This window comes from Lipophrys pholis (assembly GCF_963383615.2).
Source record: "Lipophrys pholis genome assembly, chromosome: 21".
NCBI classification, from domain to species: Eukaryota; Metazoa; Chordata; class Actinopteri; order Blenniiformes; family Blenniidae; genus Lipophrys; species Lipophrys pholis.
In genome coordinates, this window is record NC_137649.1 from 23,007,193 (window position 1) to 23,029,245 (window position 22,053).

Genomic DNA, 22,053 nt, shown 5'->3' on the forward strand with positions numbered 1-22,053 from the left:
TGAGTAAAGGGGACTGAATACTTTGAAATACTAGAGGTTTCCATTTTCTATTTGTAAAAAAAAAAAACATTGAAAACCATCTATCATTTTCCTTCCACGTCACCGTTTGCTGATCTATCCCCATAAAACACATTTACATTTGTGGTTATGAGACAGAAGGTGGAAAAAGTTGGCATGAAAGTTTTGCAAGCCACTGCACAGTTTGAGGATAATAACAATGCAACATATTGTTCTTCTTTTTTTTTTTTTTTTAAACAAGTTGGCCAAAGCTCAAGGGATAATTTTTTTTTTTTTTGAAAACATGGCCTACATGTATTGTGACAGCTGAAGCTGTTCGGGCTGCAGGAAACGTCGCTCTGCCTGTTTTACACGTTTCCCTCCAACACAGCTGATTCACCGGCTCAATAAAAACAGACACGTCGGAGCAGGTTTACCTCTCAAACAGTCAGCGGATGAGTGATGAAGAAACCTTGGGCATCGAGCACCGAGTTCTTTCTCTCTTCAGTTTGTTGTTTGCAGGACTTGGCAGGCTGAATTAAAATGTTTGTGAGGAATTTAGGAATTCCTCTGCTGATGCGCTAAACAACAAAAATGACATTCCACCAGACCGGGTAGTCAACTCCTCCGTCTCATTAAGCAGCCATTTACAGTATTTCTTTTTTTATTTTAATGACTTCCTGGTATCACCGTGGTAACCAAACGCCCGAGGACGACGCACGTTGTACGCGCTGGATGCAGTTTGCACAGAAACGAGTGTGTGTGCTGACCGTCTGCGTTGTGTTTGCGACCAGGATGGCACTAGGAAAGGCAGTGCGACACGCGGTCCTTCTCCTGGTTCTATGCTACAACCTGCAGATCCAGGAATACGTCCCGAATGTCTTCTGTCAGGTGAGAATAACGCCAAAGCTGGACATGTGACCGCATTGTGGGAAAGTTCAAATTCTGTGCAGAAAGTAAAGGCAGAAGGTGAAGGCATAGGAAAAGCTTGCAAATGCACAGAAATGGCATCGTTTATTTGTCAGCTTTCTATTTTATTTTCTTAAATTTGCCATCGTGGGCAGCTCTCAGAAGTATTACACTAAATATTCTTTTTTATTTAAATGCATATTCGTTCCACGGGGCTCTCCTTCCCTCAGTCCGAAGAGTTCGTCAACCAGAATCTGCATCAACGTTCTCAGGAGATAATTATTCAGTTTCCTACCGTTCCTCTTGGAAAGCGACGTAAAAAAAACGAAAGAAAAACTAAAAGAAAAACACAACGGCTCTGTCCTGTGTTCAATATTTCATCTGCTATTTCCACTGGAGTGAGAACAGAGTCTACGCTGCATATAAAGACTAGAGAGTCTAACTGGTTAGGATGACCAGTTGCATATATATATATATATATATATGTGTGTGTGTGTGTGTGTGTATCTGCTTCCTCCCACACTGTGAGAACCTTAATGTTTCTACGTGGACGAGCTGCACAGCCAAACTAAACTGTTGAGGGTTTTTTTTCCAGGAGCTGCCGGACGCCAACACGTCGCCCGTCTACGCCAGAGAAAAACGTCAAGGTGAGTCGACGTCCTGTTTAAGTTCTCCCTGAACTCTGATGACAGTGACACGAGTCTCGTGTCGTCCGTTTCAGCTCTCGCTTCCAGAAATGCCACCGAATACGAGTTCCAAGTTGGGATCAACGTCTCCGACTTGAGCAGCGCCCTCGAGATTTTAGAGGGTTTGGATTTCCCCGTATTGTTAAGTGACACTGGTGAAATCCTCTCCATTACGGCCACGACAGGTAGAGTGTCTGCTTTCCTTCTATCGCCATAGTGCCTTTTCACATCATTGAGCTGTGAACACTCCCTGCTGTCACTGGTGGATTTTTATTCGTATTTTTTTATCATTTTACTCCCCGCAGAGTGTTCCTCTAATCCAGATATGGGATTCCAGTGCAGATGTCGAGAGGGCTTCGCTTGGCCGTTGGACAGGTGCGACGCCGACGGGTGTGAAGATCGAGATGAAGATTTCTGTCGATGCCGTACGGGGATTCCCAGAGACGGCCGGTACTGCCAGGGCGTCGCCGGCCTGCCAGGTAGTGGTCAATATCAGTTCTTCAATTTGTTATTTTCATCATTATTATTATTTTAATTATTATATTATTATTATTTATAACAAACAGGCCTGCATTTGTTGCTTTGCAGGTCACAATTTTATTTTTTTTTGTCATTTAAATTTTTGTGTTTTAACATAATATCTTAAATATTTTCACAAGACACAGACGTAGAATAAACATATTATTCGCCCGTCTAAGAGTAAAAGGAAGAACCAAACAGATACGACATGAAGAAAGAAAAATAAAGTAAATATGAATGAAGATAAGACATTCTTCTTACAACTAAAAGGCCACCTGACCATCCCCCCATGATTCATACATATTCAAAGAATACATACTGTATATACAATCACATGTATTACAATACATATCCTTCCCACAATGCCTTGCACCCCTTTAAGGAGTTACTCCCCTTACGTCAGGTCACTATAATGGTTTACACGATAATGTTTTCAAGACAAAACAGAAAATTGTCTTATTATAAAAAACACCCAGAAATTGACTGTGCTGCATGTGGTGCTTTATAAATAAAGTTGAATTAAATTGGAAACTTTTGTAGCATTTAATGTATTTGTTTACAACGGTCCCCCTTGAAAGGCAACTTTTTGAAAATGGCTCTCAGGAGTGGAACTTTTGTAAAACAGTCCGCCTCCATTGAAACGGGGGAAAGCGCGACTTTTCTGAACTGCTCCTGTGCATTCGCACCACAGTCGTCGTAAATAGTTCTTCTGCACATGCTCAGTAGATGGACAATAGCAACAATGGTGGCCTCCAGAGTATCGCGGCGCCCAGTCCCTGTTCTCCGTTTACTCGTGGGGTTTTGGGGGATCCGTTTACACGACAACGGCCACGGCAACAAACTTTGTTTCAAACCGGCTCCCGAGGTGGAACGTTTCTTTCACTCCTCCCCCGCTGGAGCGCGGTCACTGCGTATGTGTAACAAAAATGGCCGTCTCCGTAGTGGCATGACTGCCACTCCGTGTTCTAGTTTTATAGTTGAACTTCACCTGAAATACCATCAACTGTCCATTCAAGTCCATCGTTAACGTGTTAATGTGTGCGCGGCTTCGTTACAAAAACAGCCAACATCACCACCTTGTGGCCTGGCATGCAAATTACATCATTTTCAGTGATTCTGCTGTTGTCTTCAAAACCTTTCTGAAAAGAATGAGGTGTTGTCATTTGGAATGTTGTCGTGCGAACGGGTTCTCAGTCTCCGTCTGTTGATTTCTCATTATGTTGTAGCATCCACCACCAGAGGACGTCTGGTGTTTTCCAGAGTTTATGACTCCTCTCATTTGGGGCACAGAGCCAGAAACCACATACCGTGACACACACCTTGGAGTTACGGGAAGTTTTTAATTGATTTTCCCCACAAAGAAATGATATAAAGTTGAAGGCCAGGTCTTAATTATGGCCAACAATAGCAACGTGTGACGTCTGATGGAAAGTTGCAATTCATTAAATGTTATTATAAGAAGGATTCGTTCCAAGCAGAGTTCACTGACATCTATTTGTGTACTTGAAGCTTTTCTTTGCCACCGTGTGTCCGATCACACCTTGTTTCACACCGACACACCCGCAGGGAGCACACACACACACACACACACACACACACACACACACACACACACACACGCACACACGCACACACACACTCACGCAGGAGTATTTATTTGCCAAGTGGTTAAGTTAGACTGAAGGATTTTAAACTTTCATTTTCAAACTTGTGTCACCTTCAAAGTAAATGAGCCAATTTGCTGCATTTAACCTGGCAAGTTGCAGCTGAGTCGTTTTCTCTAAGACGAGTTTTAACGTGTTTCACATCTTTGAGTAACAAATAAGAAAAAAAAAATTTCGATACTTGCTTTTGTAGTATTTTAACTTGAACATCAGTAGTGCACATGCAAGTTTCTTCTTTAAAGGAGTCATAATATACAGTTTTCTACACTTCCACATGGTCTTGTTGATGCAAAAACCTTCAGTATTCAAAGTTTCTAGCTCCTCCTTGATTCTCCTCCATTTGAATATTGGATCATAGGAGCTGCATTCAGAATCTGCTGTGTCTGTGTGAGCTGCGCTGGCTCCGTCCACACATGCCCATCTTGGGAAGAGGAGGAAGTTAAACCTTATACCCAATCATTTAAAAGCCTGATTGGTTCCCTTTAATATGGCGCCAAATCTGTAAGGAACAGGCATTTGTGGGATGAGCAGCATGTGCAGGTCGTGTCCATGAACAATTTGACAAATCTTCTCTGCTGTTGATTCTTGTTAGGCCGTCGTTTGGTCGAGTGGACGACTGGAATCTTAAGAAACAATGAAATACGTCACCAAAAGAAGGAATTTCCCTTCTACAGTGTCGCTTAAGAACATTTTGGGTCGATTTCGGAGCAGGGGAAAGCAGTGTAGTTTTCATGTTGGCCACTAGTGGGAGCTGTTGGTTGATTTTGTAATGAAACACACGTATGCGGAGAACTATACAATATAAACATTAACAATGGGAGAACAAGAATGTTCGTATGGACAGACGACAGACAGTTGGATTGTTATCACGGTGACCGTCAAAATAAAACTACCAGTTATGACACTCTGGAGGAAAACGTTTTCCTACACTGCAAAAAATTGTTTCCCAAATATAAGTTTTAAACACTAACTTTGAGAAGAAAATTACATAAAACTAGTAAAACTATCTATCCATCCAGCAAATAAGTTTTAGTTCACAAGAAATCTTGAAATTCTATTCTTTAATCTAGATTTAAAATTATGCTGTAAACACAAAGATTAAAAAGAATTAATCTAACAATCAAGTCTAAAAAATTGCATTTTAAATCTTTGTTTATATTATAAATCTCGGCAAATATCAAAAAATATACAGTGGCGTGCAATTTTCTTTTAAACGTATTTTTAGCACTGGATTTTACAGCATAATCCCAAATCTAGATTACTCTATACTTTATTTAAAGATTACTTATCAGGGAAAATTTACTTGCTGCACGTACAGATGGTTTAAATTTTAAGTAATTTCCTTTTCAACTTTAGTGTTATAGTCTTATACTCAGGTTACACTTTTCTGCGGTGTTGCACATTTGCAGAGGAACAATTTACTGTTTTCGAAAAGTTGCGTTTTCAGTGGCTCCGAGCACCAGCGTCGTGTAATTCCGATGTGTCAGTTTCTTCATAAAATCATTGTCGTGTAATAAACCAAAAAACAAAAGAGTATACATTTAGTCATCAGTTCAGCCTTCCCAACAAAGACAGAAAACACATGATGGTGCAGAAAAATACACAAATCAAAACACATGGCTAAACTGCAATGTCGGTCCACGTTTCCTTACTAAACGACAGCTCAGTTCACCATACTTGTCTTCACGTTTTAATGACCTCGGTGGGGGGGATCCTCCTCTGCCCTCCTTCCCAGAGCCAGTAAACTTCGATATGGTCTTTGAGGTTCGTGTCGCAGCCTCCAGCGTCGCTCGAATCAGAAGAGCTCTGAGCAGCGCGGTGGTTCCCCTCCCCATCGCTCTTTCCATCAGCCTGACGGGCGCAGATCTCACCACAGGTCGGCGCTGCGGTTGGACTCTTCACTTTTCACACTGAAACGGTTGAGTTTGGTTTAATTATTTGTGCTTTTCCATGTTTTTCAAAAAAAAAAAAAAAAAAAAAAATGCCCGAAACAGTGTGCAGTCCACAGTCTGAAAGGTGTGAGTGTGAGAGTGGCTTCGCTTGGCCTTCTGATATGTGTGAGTCCAGTCGGTGCAGTAACGTCACCTGCAATACCTGCACCTGCATTTCTCAGCGTCCAGATGACAGGAGCTTCTGTGAGCCATTCCAAGGTGAGTAAATACTGCACGTGACAAATATCACTGTACTACCCGAGTGCTGTGGATACTCAAAACACTTCATTCCCCTGTGTTGATCCGTAGGTATTGCCCAGTGCATGAATACTACGACTTCAACAAGTCCTACGACTTCAACATTAAATACTACGACTTCAACAAGTGCTATGATTTCAACATTAAATACGACAACTCCAACAAGTCCTACGACTTCAACATTAAATACTACGACTCCAACAAGTCCTACGACTTCAACATTAAATACTACGACTCCAACAAGTCCTACGACTTCAACAACACCAAATACTGTGGAATCATCAACAACACGTCCAGCAAGGGAAACTGTGGAAGTCACTTTGGACCAAGATTTTGATGAAAGTTTTAATAATGAGGAAGCTCCAAACATTGACATGATTGTAAGTCTCTGTGTCTTTTCAACGATGGTTCGGTGTGAATATCACATACATCAAATACTGCAGATGATTCCGATTATTAATCTGTGGCTTTACTTTTGCTTCCCTCAACAGATTAAAGAGCAAGCGGAAATGCATATCAGCAGACTAATGGCAGTAACGAATGCTGATTTCAGGTACGTTTATACGCAACTGATCTAATGTCTTGCATCCCATTCATTGTCTATGTGAAACTCACCGCAGTGCATGCTGGGTATGGTACATGCAGAGTGTGTCGCCCCAGATGTAATGTGGATAAATGTTTGTTTTGAAAAATAGTTTTTTTTGTTAATATGAACTGTTAAATGTGTTTTAATAAACATATTAAGCGCAGATATATTCTCTTCTTTCTTGAGTCTGTTTGCTCATGCAAAATGCAATGCAATTAATCAAGATTAAAAATCAATCATGTTAATCGGTTGGCTATATATATATATATATATATATATATATATATATATATATATATATATATATATTTATATATATATATAGTCGGCGCTTTGTGCCTGTGACGTCTTGGAAAAATGTCTGTGTCATTTTCTTCAGGTTATAAATAGCTTGAGGACATTAGAAAAAACAACAACACTTATTTAATACAACCCTACAACACAATACTAGAGCAACAGGAGATTGTGGATTTTCTTTGACGATAATTTCCCATTGTTTTGCAGGAGTGGGAGCACCATCATCTCCTTCAACATCACAGCTCCTGTTATTACTCCGGAGGAACTGAATGCACTAAATGATGGATTATTTATTGAGCTGTCACGACAATATCCTGTAATTTATGACAGTAAGACGCTCTTATTTATAGCTTTGTGATATTTGTTTTGGGTGGAATTGCCCATTTATACTGTTTGACATGTCAATGATATATTTTATGTATAAATGATTGAATAATAATGATCTGATTTTGTTTCAATCTCTTTAAGGTCCACAGGAAATAGGTATTCAACCGCGTGATGTATTTTTTCGCAGTAATGTGACACTGACATGTGGCCCACCTCCGGCAAATTTTACCGCTGTGAGTGTTGAGTGGACACATAATGGCATGACTGAAGCCGAGGACACGGACGTGCTAATTGTGCCAGATATTCTTCCTACGGCTGACGGTAAGAAAAAGACTGTTTGGGGCCAAAACATGGAATATATTTTGGGGTTGAGCTTGATGATTATTTATCATGAAATATAAGGCAGTGATAGTTATTTTTGAAGCTGTCCCCTTTAATGAAATGACACTGTTGAAACCACGATGTACCACTGCTGTACCCGCTTCATCCCGCTCAGCATGCAGCCAGTCGGAGCTGCACTTTTCACACCAATGGGCTACTTGGGGTGACCGAATAAACTAAACAGGGCCCTGCTTCCGCGGGTGAAAATGCTAAACTTTTATTTTTATTGGTTTTGGTTGTCCGTTTACATGACAATGGCGCTCAGAGTGACTGAATTAGAAAGTTTTGGAAAATGGCTCCCGAGGTGGAAATGGTTTTACTCCGTCTCCATGGAAACGGCCGCACCACGGCCATAGTAAATAGTTGTTCTGCACGTGCGCGAGTAGATGGACAACAACAACAAAACAAACAGAAGCACCCTCTAGTGGCCCAACGTGAAAACTACACCATTTTCAGCTTTTTTTCCTGTAAAAGGACGTTTTCGAAAAGTGCAAACGCAACCTTTTCTCAAGCAACAACGAAGCGTTTTCACTTAAAACGTTGTTGGTTTTTACTTGAGAGAAAGTGACACCACCTCAGATTAGGTCTCTCATACCAGAGGTCTATCATTAACTATGTGTTAGTCTTCATCTGGATTAAGTGTCCTCTGCCATTCATCCTAAGATATAAGCTAAAAGCTAGAATCTAAAAAACAAACAAACAACAACAACAACCTCAAAACAAAACAAAAACCCGCCACCCAAATTTGGATATAGCAAGAATATTGGATGGATGTTTACTTTCACTAATATTATATTCTTTCGGTCCACATGGGGGCGTGGTAGCAATACCAGAGCAAAAACGCATGTTGGTCAACTTCTTACTCTTCTCCTGGGGGACCAGAGCCTAAATATATAATCTCCATGAGCCCACACTGGGGCTTTCAGGACTACATTTGCACCAATGGGCAACTCAGAGTCACCAATTGCCCAAACATGCAGATATTTGAAGGAAAGTGACAGCATGAAAACCTCAAGTGAACCTTGTTCTAATTAATCTGATTGGAGAGAGTTAAACATTGCCTGAACAGTTCCCTCCATTCTCAAGCGTTGCATCAGCGATGGGGCTTCATACATGCTGCAACAATATGTCTGAATGATATTAGCGGGTTTCATACTATAAGAAGGCTATCTTTAATTCCAGGGGAATATCGATGTCTGAGAGGAAATGGAAATGGTTCGATTTTTCGTCAGAGGATCAGCATCAGAATCCTTGACGACCCTGTGATTCACATAAACCCAGTCAGACGAATAGTGAGTTGCAGTGATGAGACTGTATCATTGGAGTGTTTAGTCGAAGACAACCACACTATCTCATTCCTGGAATTCGACAATGAAGGTAAACTCTTTTTGGTTTTGATTTTTTCCAATTAGGAAATAATGAATGTTCAAACATTTCTCACACTGTCTGTGGTGAGACTTGTGATTTTAACTGCGTAGTTGTTTTCTTTGTGTAGAAACGGCTCAAAGGATCACATCTGAATTCGAAATCCCTGAGGACTGTGGAGAAGGCGTCCGAACATTCACCTGTGAATTAGCTTCCAATCCACAGTTCAGCAAAACCATAACGTTAACGTTTACCAGAAGTAGTGAGTACTGATCGGCTACAAGGATTTCAAATAAATGAGAATCTAAAATACGCTTCAGCCCCGAGATAAAAGCTGATCTGTTTTTCCTTCTAGACATCGTCTGTGACGACGCGAGATTTGGTCAGGGAGTTTTAGATTATAGGGCGGCAGTAAGATGCGAAAACGGCAGCGAGGGAGAAGTGACCGCGGTTTGCAGAGAAAGTACTGAGTTTGAAGATATACGAGAGAACTGCGTCCTGGCGCCCATTCAGAGACTACTGAATTGGTCGGTGGTGAGTTGAACTACCAACATTGGTTCATTATTTCTGCTGAATACATTACTGAAATGAAATGGTTTGCTGGTGGTTTCCACTTTATTTTTTTACCCATCGAGTAAAAATGAATGAATTATGGGATGTTTTGAGTCTCTGGTCTATCTGATTTGTCATAATCACAATCTTAATGATTTATATCTAATGTGTTATATTGTGATAAATGATAGTTGAAGCTCACTGACAATTCTGAATCATTATATATAAATATATAATGAAATATATACTCATGATACGAAATGTGAAAATGACTGGTGGCGAAAGCATGTTTATGCTATTTCATATATATCTGATGAACTTTTGTAACTTTATTTTTTGATCTGCTGATAGAATATTGTCTCCCTCCCTCCCTCCCTCCCTCCTCCTCTCTCTCCCTCCCTCTCTCTCTCTATCCTCCCTCCCTCTCTCTCCCCCTCTCTCTCTCTCTATCCTCCCTCCCTCCCCTCATTGCAGTTTGTGAATAACCTGACGCTGGCACAGTTCTTGGACGAACTCAGCAACATAACCATTGACCTCGCCGAGGAAGTGGTTCAATCCCAGGCCACCATCATCGCAATTGTTAGAATATTGAACAATGTTGCCCAGGTAGCATTAACTACCGAGTTAAACCAAACACTAATGGAGGTGAGTGAACCGAGGTTCCTGCTGCTGGAATCGGTACTTTCTCTTACGGCTTCAGTTCCTCTTTCTTTGGCAAGAATCATAAGAGAAATATATGGTGGGCTGCAGTGTTTGGTGGCTTGAACACTGCAAAATTCAAAACAGAGAAAACACTACAAAGTTCAGAAAACACTACAAAATCAGTAAAATACAAACTGCAGAAAACAATACAAAATAGAGAAACCAAACACTACAAAATAATTAAAACACTTCTAAATAGAGAAAACACTATAAAATATATTGAAAAAACACTACAAATTTTAGAAAACACTACAAAATCTTTTCTTGGTTCTGTTGTAGGGTTTTTTTTTTTGTAGTGTTTTCGGAATTTTGTAGTATTTCCTGGAGTTTGTGGCCTTTTGCACCTCCAGGCCACCGTAGGAAATGCAGTACCACAGCATGCAGTTAATAGTTAAAAAACACACGTCTGAAGCACAGTCAAAACACCACTTTTCGTCATGTCCATGTTAGCCCACCAGAACCAGGGGTTGGTTCCTCCTAATGTACTGCCACTGAGCAAAACCAACGCATGTAGTGAATGAATCCAGAAGGTTGGTCGGATGTCAAGGCTTAATTAAAACTTTAAGTATTTAGTGTCTTTAATTTGACTAAAACAAACACAAATATTCTCTCCAGTACATCAGCAAGCTCTGCTTACACGGTATCGTGGCGTTTTGACTGGTGGTGAAAAGGCAAACTGGCAAGAAAAGGATTCAGAACGAGTTGATAAAAAGAGACAAACAGCGCTGGCAGAGTAGTTTCCTTTTGACAACGCGTTTGCAAAACAATGTTTAAAGTGACAATGATTAATTTGTGTTTCAGGAAAGTTTCACATTTACACAGTTTTGAAAATGATGTCCATTGATACTGCAAAAGAATGAACCTCTGAAAAGCGGTGCAGTTTTCATGTTGCGCCACTAGTGGGTGCTGTTTTTTGCTTTTGTAATGAAACCACACACACACACACACAAGCATGCGCAGAGAAGAATATGCTATTAACATTAACAATGGTAGTACACAGACATTCTAGTGGACAGATGACCAAGTTGGATTGTTATTACGGTGACTGTCAAAATAAAAGTACCAAGTCCCAGGAGAATATGGACTGGGGGTCATGACACCACGGAGGCAAACGTTATTGTTATTGTCCATCTACTCATATAACTATGTATTAAAGCTATGATGCACATACGCAGTAGAAGCGTTTCAGAAAAGTTGCGTTTCCCCTCATTTATCCTGGAGCATTTTCGAAAAGTTCAACTTTCTGTTGCTCCGAGTAGAGATGTTGTGTAAACAGGCACCCAAAAACACTAGGAAAGTTTTGCAAATTCCGCTTGAAAACGTTGCTGTGTAAACAGGGCCCCGGAGCGTTCCTTCAACCTTCCAACGGGGAAACACAAGCTTGTGTTTTCTGGATTAATACGTTTTCGTCTTTAATGTCATTGTCTTTTCTTTAATTTCAGGATGTCCTTTTGACCGCCGGCATACTGACCAGAGACGATGCCAGGGAATCGTGGCGGGCCTTGTCCGAAGTCACCATCGACCTCTCAGAAGCGACTACCCCCGGAACAAGTTCCTTTGACAGAAGAATGTCGGAAGCATATAGCTTCATGCAAACATTCTTCACAACGAAGATGTTCCAAATCCTCAGTGTCAGCTCGTTACTCCTGCAGTCCCTCGAGACCATAACGACACGTGTAATTAACGAGAATTTGGCTTTCGACACGCCCCATATTCTCTTCGACAAAGAAAGAGCGTCAGGCTCCTTTAACATCGAGAGCGATTCCGTGGAGATTGCCATTCCGGAAGCTGGCGGATTCATCACCGCCATCACATTCATATCGTTGGAAAACGTGCTTCCTGCGAGAGACGAGGCCAATTCGTCGTCGAGGTTCATCAACGCCAGGGTCGTGCTCGTACAGTCCACCGACGCCGTCGACAATATCTCGTTCGCCTACGACCGTTTGAATCAATCACTGGCGAACCCTCAGTGCGTCTTCTGGAACTTCAGCCTGTTCGACGGCCTCGGCGGGTGGGACGGCGAAGGCTGCGAGTTTGTGCTGAGTGTGAATAACACTTTCACCTGCACCTGCGACCATCTCACCTCCTTCTCTATGCTCATGTCGATCGGGGCTCCGGACGATCCCGCTTTGACATTTATAACCTACATTGGACTTGGCATTTCCCTGGCGTCCCTGGTCATATGTCTCATCATCGAAGCCGTGGTCTGGCGAAAGATAAACAACAACCGCACTTCTTACTTGCGCCACGTTTCCATCATCAACATCGCCGTGTCTCTGCTCATAGCTAACATTTGGTTGATCGTCGCGTTAAACGTCTCAGAACAGACAAACATCCCCGTATGCATCGCAGCCACGTTTTTCGTCCATTTTTTCTACCTGGCCCTCTTTTTCTGGATGTTTGCCTCGGCTCTGCTGTTGCTCTATCGGACGGTCACCATTTTTGACAGTGACATGTCCAAATTCTCTATGTTGGCTATCGGATTCTGTATCGGCTACGGGGCTCCCATCATCATCGCTTCAGTAACGATCGCAGCCACTGCCCCCGATAACGTGTACATCCGACGAATCGGCGGCTGCTGGCTAAACTGGGTGGAGTCTCGGGCGCTGCTGGCGTTTGTGGTCCCAGCACTGCTCATCGTCCTGATCAACTTCATCATCCTCATTATCGTGATCTACAAAATATGGAGGAGTAGAACAGCGGGTCTGAGTTCAGCACAGCCAAACGACAGGCACGTTATCGTGGTCATAGTCAGGAGTCTGGCCATCCTCTCGCCACTCTTTGGATTAACTTGGGCTCTGGGAGTTGGAACCTTCTTCGATGAAGAGAATCGAGGAATTCACATCGCATTTGCATTCTTCAATTCCCTTCAGGTACAAATTTAATCATTTTACTAATCTTTATTGTATATTTTCTTTGAATCGTGATGATGATGATGATGAAACGTCTTTCAGAAGTCGTCAGACAAATGTTGAATTAATTGGGAATCAAATTCAGTGGAAGACGCTATTTGGGAAATTTGACTATTTAATTTTCACCGTCTGAACGAGGCAATATTTGTTACATTTTGAATTTCTATCATTCTTAGATCTAAATGAAAAACTGTTTTGTACAAGAAAAAAAAGAAAATTCAAGATTTTTGCCCCAAATAAATATATATCTATTTATCATTTCTGATTAGCAAACTTGCATGACCTCCCTAATGTCAGCTGATGTTTCTTCATGCAGGGTTTCTTCATACTGGTGTTTGGAACATTGCTGGACAAAAAGGTATGTATATTTCAAATGATTTAAAATCTATGATTTAATATTTTCGCAGATTGTGATATTGCGATTGATATCAAGCAATAAATAATAAAGTACCACAATCTGGACTAACAGCTGGGGGGCTCTGAACAGGACAAAAGTCCCACTGGAGTTAGACTATAAATTCAATTCTTGGTCTGCACATTCACACGTCTACTTTTAATTGGGTATATGAATACGTATGTTTGATGTACCACGTGGTATTTTCAGCTTGCAGGGTTTATTTTTATTTTTTTAAACTCCCTATATTGAAATTCTAATGTTGTAATATTAATTGTGCATATATTCTTTGTTATGTGCAAAATGTAGTTAAGAATCCAAAACTAGGGTACTGGATATCTTTATTCCAAAAATACTAAAATATGAACTAAACGGTAATACTATTTGGTTAAGTTACTTTGAAGTTTGTTTTTTTAAGGAAGTTTAGATGTGTTTCTCATAAGTCGTTGTGTCTGCTGCTCTTAAAAAAAAAAAAACAGTGTTAAGAGGTTGATGTATTCTTTGTAATATTTTTTCGACTGGATCGGTCGTTTCCAGCGCTTCTTGCTTCTTGGCCTTGTGTTGGACGCCCCTGCTCAGTATTCATGTGCTAATTTCAGGTGCGATCAGAAATTGCGTCGATATCCACCAGCGGCATTGGAACAAGGGTAAGAACTGTTTAACTCTTGGGTTTCTCTATCGCAGCAAGTCCATAGTTTCTTTTTACAATAGTTTTGCTTTCTACGTTTAGAGCACCAGTGGTGGAAACTCGAGTGGACTGGGAATATTCCGGAAGTGGAGACAAAACAGAGGTATATCACACACATCCATTGTGAAAAAGATGCAGAAATGCTGAAAACGATGTCGTTTTCATGTTGGGCCACTAGTGGGTGCTATAACGCAGACATTCTAGTGGACAGACGACCGAGTTGGATTCTTATTACGGTGACTGTCAAAATAAAAGTACCAAGTCCCGGGAGAATATGGACTGGGAGTCATGACGTTGCGTTTTTCCCCATTTCTGCGAAGACGTAGTTGGAACATCTCAGAAAAACTGAGTTTTCCTGCCTTTCCGTGGAAACGGTGTCAGAAACGTTTTTTGAAAAGTTCAAACTTGGCAGCTCTTTTTCAAAAAAATTAAATTTTCAGTGACTTCGACCACCGCTGCGTAAACGGACCCACAAAAAGCAGTGAAAGTTTTAAACTCATCTCCATTTCAATGTATATTTCAAAAACAACAAATTTCAAAGTTATTGTATGTTGTCTTTGGACTGTTTTCTGTTAAGCTTTAAAAGTTGCACACAAAGTTCATTTGAGTTTTTATTCACATTTCAAATTGCATATTTCTCGAACTATAAACAAGTTGAAGCACAAGATGTATTTATTTCGATTTTCACGAGCATCGAGAGACGTGGGTGAATTTCTGAAAATAAAATCTGAATGTGGTATTTGGTATTGGATTATTGTTGTAATATTTAACTGTGAATATCGGTGAAACTCCACCATTGTTGTTAGCATGTTAGCATTTAGCTCCAGCCTGTTTTCATGCTTTGTTGTCTGACCTGTTGTTCTCTTGTCTTTCAGACGGCTACCACGCCTCGTCGAGTTCACCCCCTCCAAATAACTCCTCCAACACGTGATACCTTCCTGGAACAAGTTTCTCTATTGTGGCTACAACAACTACGATATATAGCCAGAAGAAGCTTAATCAGGTTTTCCTCTGGAAAGTTGGAGACGGATGCTTTCTGTTGTGTTTTTCCAACAAAGCAAAATACATTTATAGTCCTTTTGGTAGTATTATGTGTTAAGATCCAAATGTTTTTACCCACTTTCAACTGTATTATAGCTGTCTCTGGAGAAAGTAATACATATATCTAAAATAGTCTGTAAAAAGATTTTATATCAGAAGAAAGAGGTGAAGTTTACTTGGGGCAACAGTGTCAATCTGCACACTAGGATCTTTAAATCACAGATACAGCTGGTGATTGTGTGAAACAGACGAACTGTTCGAGCGGCAACAACAACAAACGATAGAAGAGTTGAAGAGGAGCTTCATTTCTCCAAGGTGCTATCAAGCCAAACGAGCTGAAACGAGCTGAAACGAGGACTGTGACTCAGGGAGGGAAGGCAAAGTTTTCCATCTTTTGATTTTCTTTGCAAAGCAAATGAAGCGAGCCAAGCACCATTAACCTTGTGTACTCAAGGAGTGGCATCATAAATGACTATGACACACACACACACACACACACACACACACACACACGTCTTACACTACACAAATCAAGGTTTCATTACATTAATGACCTCAAATGCAAAAGAAATTCTGAAATTATTCCCATAATTTTGTGTTACTTAAAAACACATAACTATAATAAAGCTACTCGCCTGGATTCTTTTTATCCGAGACTTCAGAAATGTTCACAGTGCTTGTCAACACTTTGTGTTGGTTTCTACTTAATATCAAATTCATGACTAATCCATGTATAAATGTCTTCATCCGTTCATACGTCACCAGTTCATCCCAGGATAAGCGTCAGATTATTTTCCCCTTCAGTATGTAAAGCAAGATTATGTCACAGTCTGAACTTCCAGGCCGCCACAAGAGGCACGGAATGTGTGTTTCCATACTTTATGCACTTTACCAAGTAGTTTTTAACCCCTTCATTTAGAATATTCCTATTTGTATCAACACCATTTAATTTATGAACACGTTGTAATATTTGTCTATAAAATATAGAGGATGTTTAAGTTATTTTCTTGTAAAGAGGGAAGGATGTTCAGGAATAAAGATTTAATGGATTTGTGTCCATGTGTGAAACAACTTTAATCTTTTCTTTATTTCTCTGTTCACACGGAGACCAGTTTGACGTTCTCATGAGAAGAAGAAGAAGAAAACTGAAGCTGGGGATGAGAGCCACGACGGCTGCAGGTTCATAGATGGAGTCACCGGAGTTGTTTTGGTTTTGTGAAAATGTTGAAAAAAAAAAGAAATGCAATGAGAGTCTGAACGTTGCCAGAGAAAATACATTTTACTATAACCGGGTGAGTTTGGGTGAAGTGAGGGTTTTCTGGGTAGTTCTCAGGTTTACAATGATCAAACATAAGTCAGCAGAAGGCAGCGTCTTCACTGGAAGACCGAGTTTCTATTAACACCACTTCACTAAACAAATGGAAACAGAGAAAACACCTGATTAACACAAAACAAAACAGCTGTTCCTTCACCAAACTGCTGGACAAACGTTCAGGTTGACTAAAGTCACACAGTCAAAATATCGGCGTGGAGCCGAGTTCAAGAGTTCACACACGGGTTCAGACACACACCAAGGTTGTTTGAGCAGCCGCCTGCTGGAGCTGTTAAATAGCCTCCGCTGGTGGGCGGAGCTGAGCCAATCAGCAGTCATCCTCCAATCAGAGGGCTCCATCATTTGAAGTCATCTTAAGTTCTTATTGAGATTTTCTATTTTTTATTTTTTTTTGCATTTGAACGCCGTACTTATTCACTGTGTTCAGGCGGCAGTTGAGCCGGTGAAAGAAAGTAATGGACAAATCGAGAAGACGGCAGAACTTTCACAAAGTTTCTCTTCTTCATTCTGGATGTTGTGACACTTCCCCGGGCCATCCAGCAGATGGCGCTGTGTGTGCACCTTGTGACTCATGGAGCTGGGAAGGAAAACGTGTTGACAATCTGAACACGTCACACATGTCGCAGAAGAAATAGTCGTTCATTTGGGATGAACCTAACTTACTTACGTGGTAAATATATCACCTATATAGTGGTTTTTTTATTTGTATAGCTCAAGCCTTGGTTCTGGGAGGGGGTCGAGTTTGCCTATTCAATCCAACAGACGTAGAGCCACACCACCTGCAGACCACGGACGTTCAGAAATCCTGCAGGAAGGTAGAAAGAGAGATAAATTTAGTTTCTCTCAAACTCTCAGTTCAATCAACCACGAACCCTGGAAGTTCACAGGACAGCATTGATTACATACACGCACTTAAACGAAGACGACGTCCATGAAGGACATGCAAATCGTCTCGTCTTATGGTTTACTTTGCAAAGCAAATCGGTTAGACCAGGCAAGGCCGTCTGACACAGGTCAGTGAGTTTGTTTGCTGAAGGACGGGCGTCACAATGACAAAGTGGCACAGACACGTTGTTCAGTCAAATATCATCGAGTCGTCTTGTGCCTTCTTTTGCTTCTTTGATTTTTCTCAGCACCAACAAGAAATGTCTTGTCGTGCTTTGTGCCGCTGGCGAGGAGGCGTTACCACGGCGACGGGGGTATTTTCATTGCATATACAGACAATACGTTTCAATTTGACATTACACCGTGTGGAGCAGAAATCACTGGAAAAACTTTAAATATATACAAATATAGGTGACTTGACTTAGGCTTAATTTGTGTGAGATTAGCTTTTGTGAAAATGCCATTCTTATTCTTATTAAATTTTTTTACATTAAAGGGGACATATCATGCTAAATCCACTTTTTTAGCCCTTAAATGCATTTTGTTGTATATTTAGAGTGTTTAGAAGTACAGAAAAGTTCAAAGTAGTCTCTTCAGGTGCTCCGTTGATATCTTTATATTCTGTTTTGGTCATATTTTGCGATCCGTTTCGATTTTTCTATTCTCTATTACGTTTTTTGAACAATGACGTCACAGTATTCCCGGCGGAACTGCCAAATTAGGACATCGACATTTCGAGCAATCCGCCATTTTTGTTTCTCGCTGCGATTTTGTAGTCCAACCGAAGTTACGAGAGGATAAGTCGAAATGTTCGGTTGTTGGATGTAGTAACCCACAAGCTTCGTTACACCGTCTCCCAGCATCAGAACCTTTTCGAAGTGCCTGGTTGAGTTTTATTTTTCACAGAAATGTACCCACATCTGTGGGTAAGGTCATTTTTGTGTGCGCGAATCACTTTAAGGACGACTGCTTCAGCAACCTCCGCCAGTATAAAGAAGGATTTGCCGAAAGACTTGGTCTGATTGAGCGGTCAGTTCCTTCTATCTATGGAGACGACGAACAGAGCACTTCGGTAAGCTGTATATAACGCTAAAAAGTGTGATGATAAGACGTCCCTGTCATTGTTTTGTTAGCATTAGCAGTTGCACCGTCTTCATATGTTAGCGCTGTGTGCTCGTTTTAGATTATAATGTAACTTCTGTGTTAAATAGTCGTTGTAATACAGGCAGTATTGTAGTAGTGGGCATGGATGGAGAAGTTAGTGTAAATATAGTAACACACCATTGCGTTACATCCATATGAAGACGTTGTTCTGCAGCTGCATCATGGTCATTTTCATCTGGCTCCGCCGGGTCCGACTCTGGCTCCAACATGTATGGCTGGATGGACAAATCTTCCCTTGTTGACATTTTGTAAATAATGTGTGAATATAAAGTTTCTGCGCCGCTAGATAATTGTATCTGTTCTATCAAACTACAAAGATGGCCGAACAGGGTGACGTTGAACCGAGTGTCACCTCTGCAACCTGGAGAGGAGGCGGGGTATGAAGAGACCGCCCCAAAACGAGTTGCTCTCAGAAGCACATCAGAAAAGGGGTAGAAAAGGGGCCTGTGGAGCTCTAATAATGAGGAATTCAGACCCAAGCATTGCAGTTCCGCTTTATATAGACCACAACTGTATGATTTATATGTAAAAAGGAAGGATTTAAAAGCATGACATGTCTCCTTTAAGAATAAAATAAAATACATGTTGAACCCGTGTCTGTATTGTACACTGAAACCTGAATACTGTTATTCTGGAGAAACATTTAAAATCTGATAATATTTGGTACCACTAAAACTACACTAAGAGGTTTCAGAAGACTAAGATATAACTAAAACTTGTTATTGAAAAGACTGAGGCCATGAATCAGGATTTGCTGTCCGAGCAGTGGTGTGTTCCTCAGACCGAGCAGTGGTGTGTTCCTCAGACAGAGCAGTGGTGTGTTCCTCAGACCGAGCAGTGGTGTGTTTCTCAGACAGAGCGGTGGTGTGTTCCTCAGACCGAGCAGTGGTGTGTTTCTCAGACAGAGCAGTGGTGTGTTCCTCAGACCGAGCAGTGGTGTGTTCCTCAGACAGAGCAGTGGTGTGTTCCTCAGACCGAGCAGTGGTGTGTTTCTCAGACAGAGCAGTGGTGTGTTCCTCAGACCGAGCAGTGGTGTGTTCCTCAGACAGAGCGGTGGTGTGTTCCTCAGACCGAGCAGTGGTGTGTTCCTCAGACCGAGCAGTGGTGTGTTCCTCAGACAGAGCGGTGGTGTGTTCCTCAGACCGAGCAGTGGTGTGTTCCTCAGACCGAGCAGTGGTGTGTTCCTCAGACAGAGCGGTGGTGTGTTCCTCAGACCGAGCAGTGGTGTGTTTCTCAGACAGAGCAGTGGTGTGTTCCTCAGACAGAGCAGTGGTGTGTTCCTCAGACCGAGCAGTGGTGTGTTTCTCAGACAGAGCAGTGGTGTGTTCCTCAGACCGAGCAGTGGTGTGTTCCTCAGACAGAGCGGTGGTGTGTTCCTCAGACCGAGCAGTGGTGTGTTCCTCAGACCGAGCAGTGGTGTGTTCCTCAGACAGAGCGGTGGTGTGTTCCTCAGACCGAGCAGTGGTGTGTTTCTCAGACAGAGCGGTGGTGTGTTCCTCAGACCGAGCCTCTTCAAATGATATGGAAAACTCCTCATCGCCATATTTTATAATCAACTGACCTGCCACCTAATTACAGGCTCGCTGGTGTGTGCGTGTGCGTGTGCGTGTGCGTGTACGTGTGTGTGTGTGTGTGTGTGTGTGTGTGTGTGTGTGTGTGTGTGTGTGTGTGTGTGTGTGTGTGTGTGTGTGTGTGTGTGTGTGTGTGTGTGTGTGTGTGTGTGTGTGTGTGAAGATGTGGCTTTCAGGCTTTGATCAGTTTAGAATTAAGATTTAGGACTTTTACCCTCAACTACCAAATATTTGTATTTGGAAGCTGAGTTACTAAGCGCCAGTGGATTATGTGTGACAGATACATGAATAAAGACACAATATTGTTTTTTGTCAAAGTGTGATATGAAGTGGAATCACACTAATGAAGGACAAAACACTTAATAACACTCGGACTGTGACTTTCCATGCATTATAACCTGAGTCCCGGTTTTGCATGTTTGTCTTCATGAATATAGAATATCCAAACAAATACTGCAAAAATATTCGGAGGAGTTTATACTATCGGATTGATGTATAAGATGCAATGTGACATCAATGTCTCTAAACATGTCAATGAATGTGTGTTTTTGACGTGTTTGTGACCTTGACCTTTGACCCAGTCGCTCTCAGTATTTAATGGTACCGTCCTCGTTTGGGGACAAATCATCCCTGAGAAATGTCCTGCCATTCGGCTGAGTAGTTTTTGTGAAGCTTTGGTAAAATACATACGCACAAACCAATAAATGATAGATAAATAAATAAATACACGCAGACGAAAACAACCTTCGTCCCAACTTTTGTTGTTCGAAGGTCATTTTGTTCTGACGAAATATCAAGAAAGATGAGCGGCATCCCTTGTAATATTTCGCCAATAGTTTAATACTTTATCACATGACTGGAAACTCCCTTTAAAATGTAATAAGTGCAGCCAATAGGCAAGGCAAGGCAAGACCAGGCAAGACAAGACCAGACCAGACCAGACCAGACTAGACCAGACCAGACCAGACCAGACCAGACCAGACCAGACCAGACCAGACCAGACCAGACCAGACCAGACCAGACCAGACCAGACCAGACTAGACTAGACCAGACCAGACCAGACCAGACCAGACCAGACCAGGCCAGGCAAGTTTATTAACAGAGCACCATTCAAACACAGGGAAATTCACAGAGCTTTACAAAGAAATGAAAGAAAAACAATAAAGCTTCACAAAGAAATAAAAGATATATTAAAAAAAGAAATACACTAACAATAATAATAATACCACCGTCTTTGAAATAAAAGCTTTTCTGCGGGTTTTGTGCAGTTTGATGCTCAAAATCAGAAACAGTATGTTCATCTTTCCCCTTTATTGAGGACAAATTGAAAACTGCTGTTCCAGCGATCCCATCAACCAGAAGCTCGTTGCTTTAACTTTATTTTGATGGTTTAGTGACTCGGTGTGTTCGGGGGGGGCCGAGGTGAAACGTCCTCACGGAAAAAGAATCGTGGATTTGTTAGACAAATGTTCATGAAAAGTCGAAAGCCTTTGCTCCTGTGCTGGACAATGGCCGCCTGGCCTGGAGGCACGCCGTCCATGCAAATGGTCCTTCATGACACAACGCTCTGGTGGGGGGGGGGGGGGGGGGCTGCGTCCTGTAACAGCCGGCGGACTCATTCTGAAGGGCGTCTCTTTAACGTGACCGTCAGTCAGACGTCCTTTACTTGATGGGTTAACCTCACTTTGTTTTTCTCTGCTGGACAGAACAAGGTAAGAGTTTGATTTGATTTTGCACAGAAATAAAATAACAATAACAACAGAGGCTGAGACGTTACAAGCATCGGACCAGAAAAGCATCAAGAGATTATTAGAATTATCTCTGTTAAATGTTAAAAGAAAAAAACGGTCCTCAACAAAATGCCGAGATAGATTGCATGTTATATGAGCGT

At 41.5% G+C, this 22,053-nt stretch overlaps 1 protein-coding gene across 2 annotated transcripts; it reads left to right on the forward strand.

Moving 5' to 3' along the window:
• The first annotated feature begins 727 nt into the window (after positions 1-727).
• LOC308126199 (adhesion G protein-coupled receptor F5-like) lies at positions 728-16,278 on the forward strand. Of its 2 annotated transcripts, none has more exons than XM_080490394.1 (19): positions 728-888; positions 1,502-1,553; positions 1,628-1,777; positions 1,898-2,071; positions 5,511-5,651; positions 5,770-5,925; positions 6,016-6,344; positions 6,456-6,517; positions 7,055-7,176; positions 7,316-7,495; positions 8,738-8,932; positions 9,051-9,182; positions 9,276-9,454; positions 9,947-10,117; positions 11,617-13,047; positions 13,403-13,444; positions 14,080-14,127; positions 14,211-14,271; positions 15,044-16,278. In XM_080490394.1, exons 1-19 carry the CDS (start codon positions 733-735, stop codon positions 15,097-15,099), a joined length of 3,837 nt encoding a protein of 1,278 aa, XP_080346520.1. In that variant the 5' UTR covers positions 728-732; the 3' UTR covers positions 15,100-16,278. The 2 variants fall into 2 exon arrangements, with proteins under 2 accessions (XP_080346520.1, XP_080346519.1); XM_080490393.1 differs by having other exon boundaries at positions 14,018-14,127; positions 15,044-16,272.
• The last annotated feature ends 5,775 nt before the right edge of the window (positions 16,279-22,053 follow it).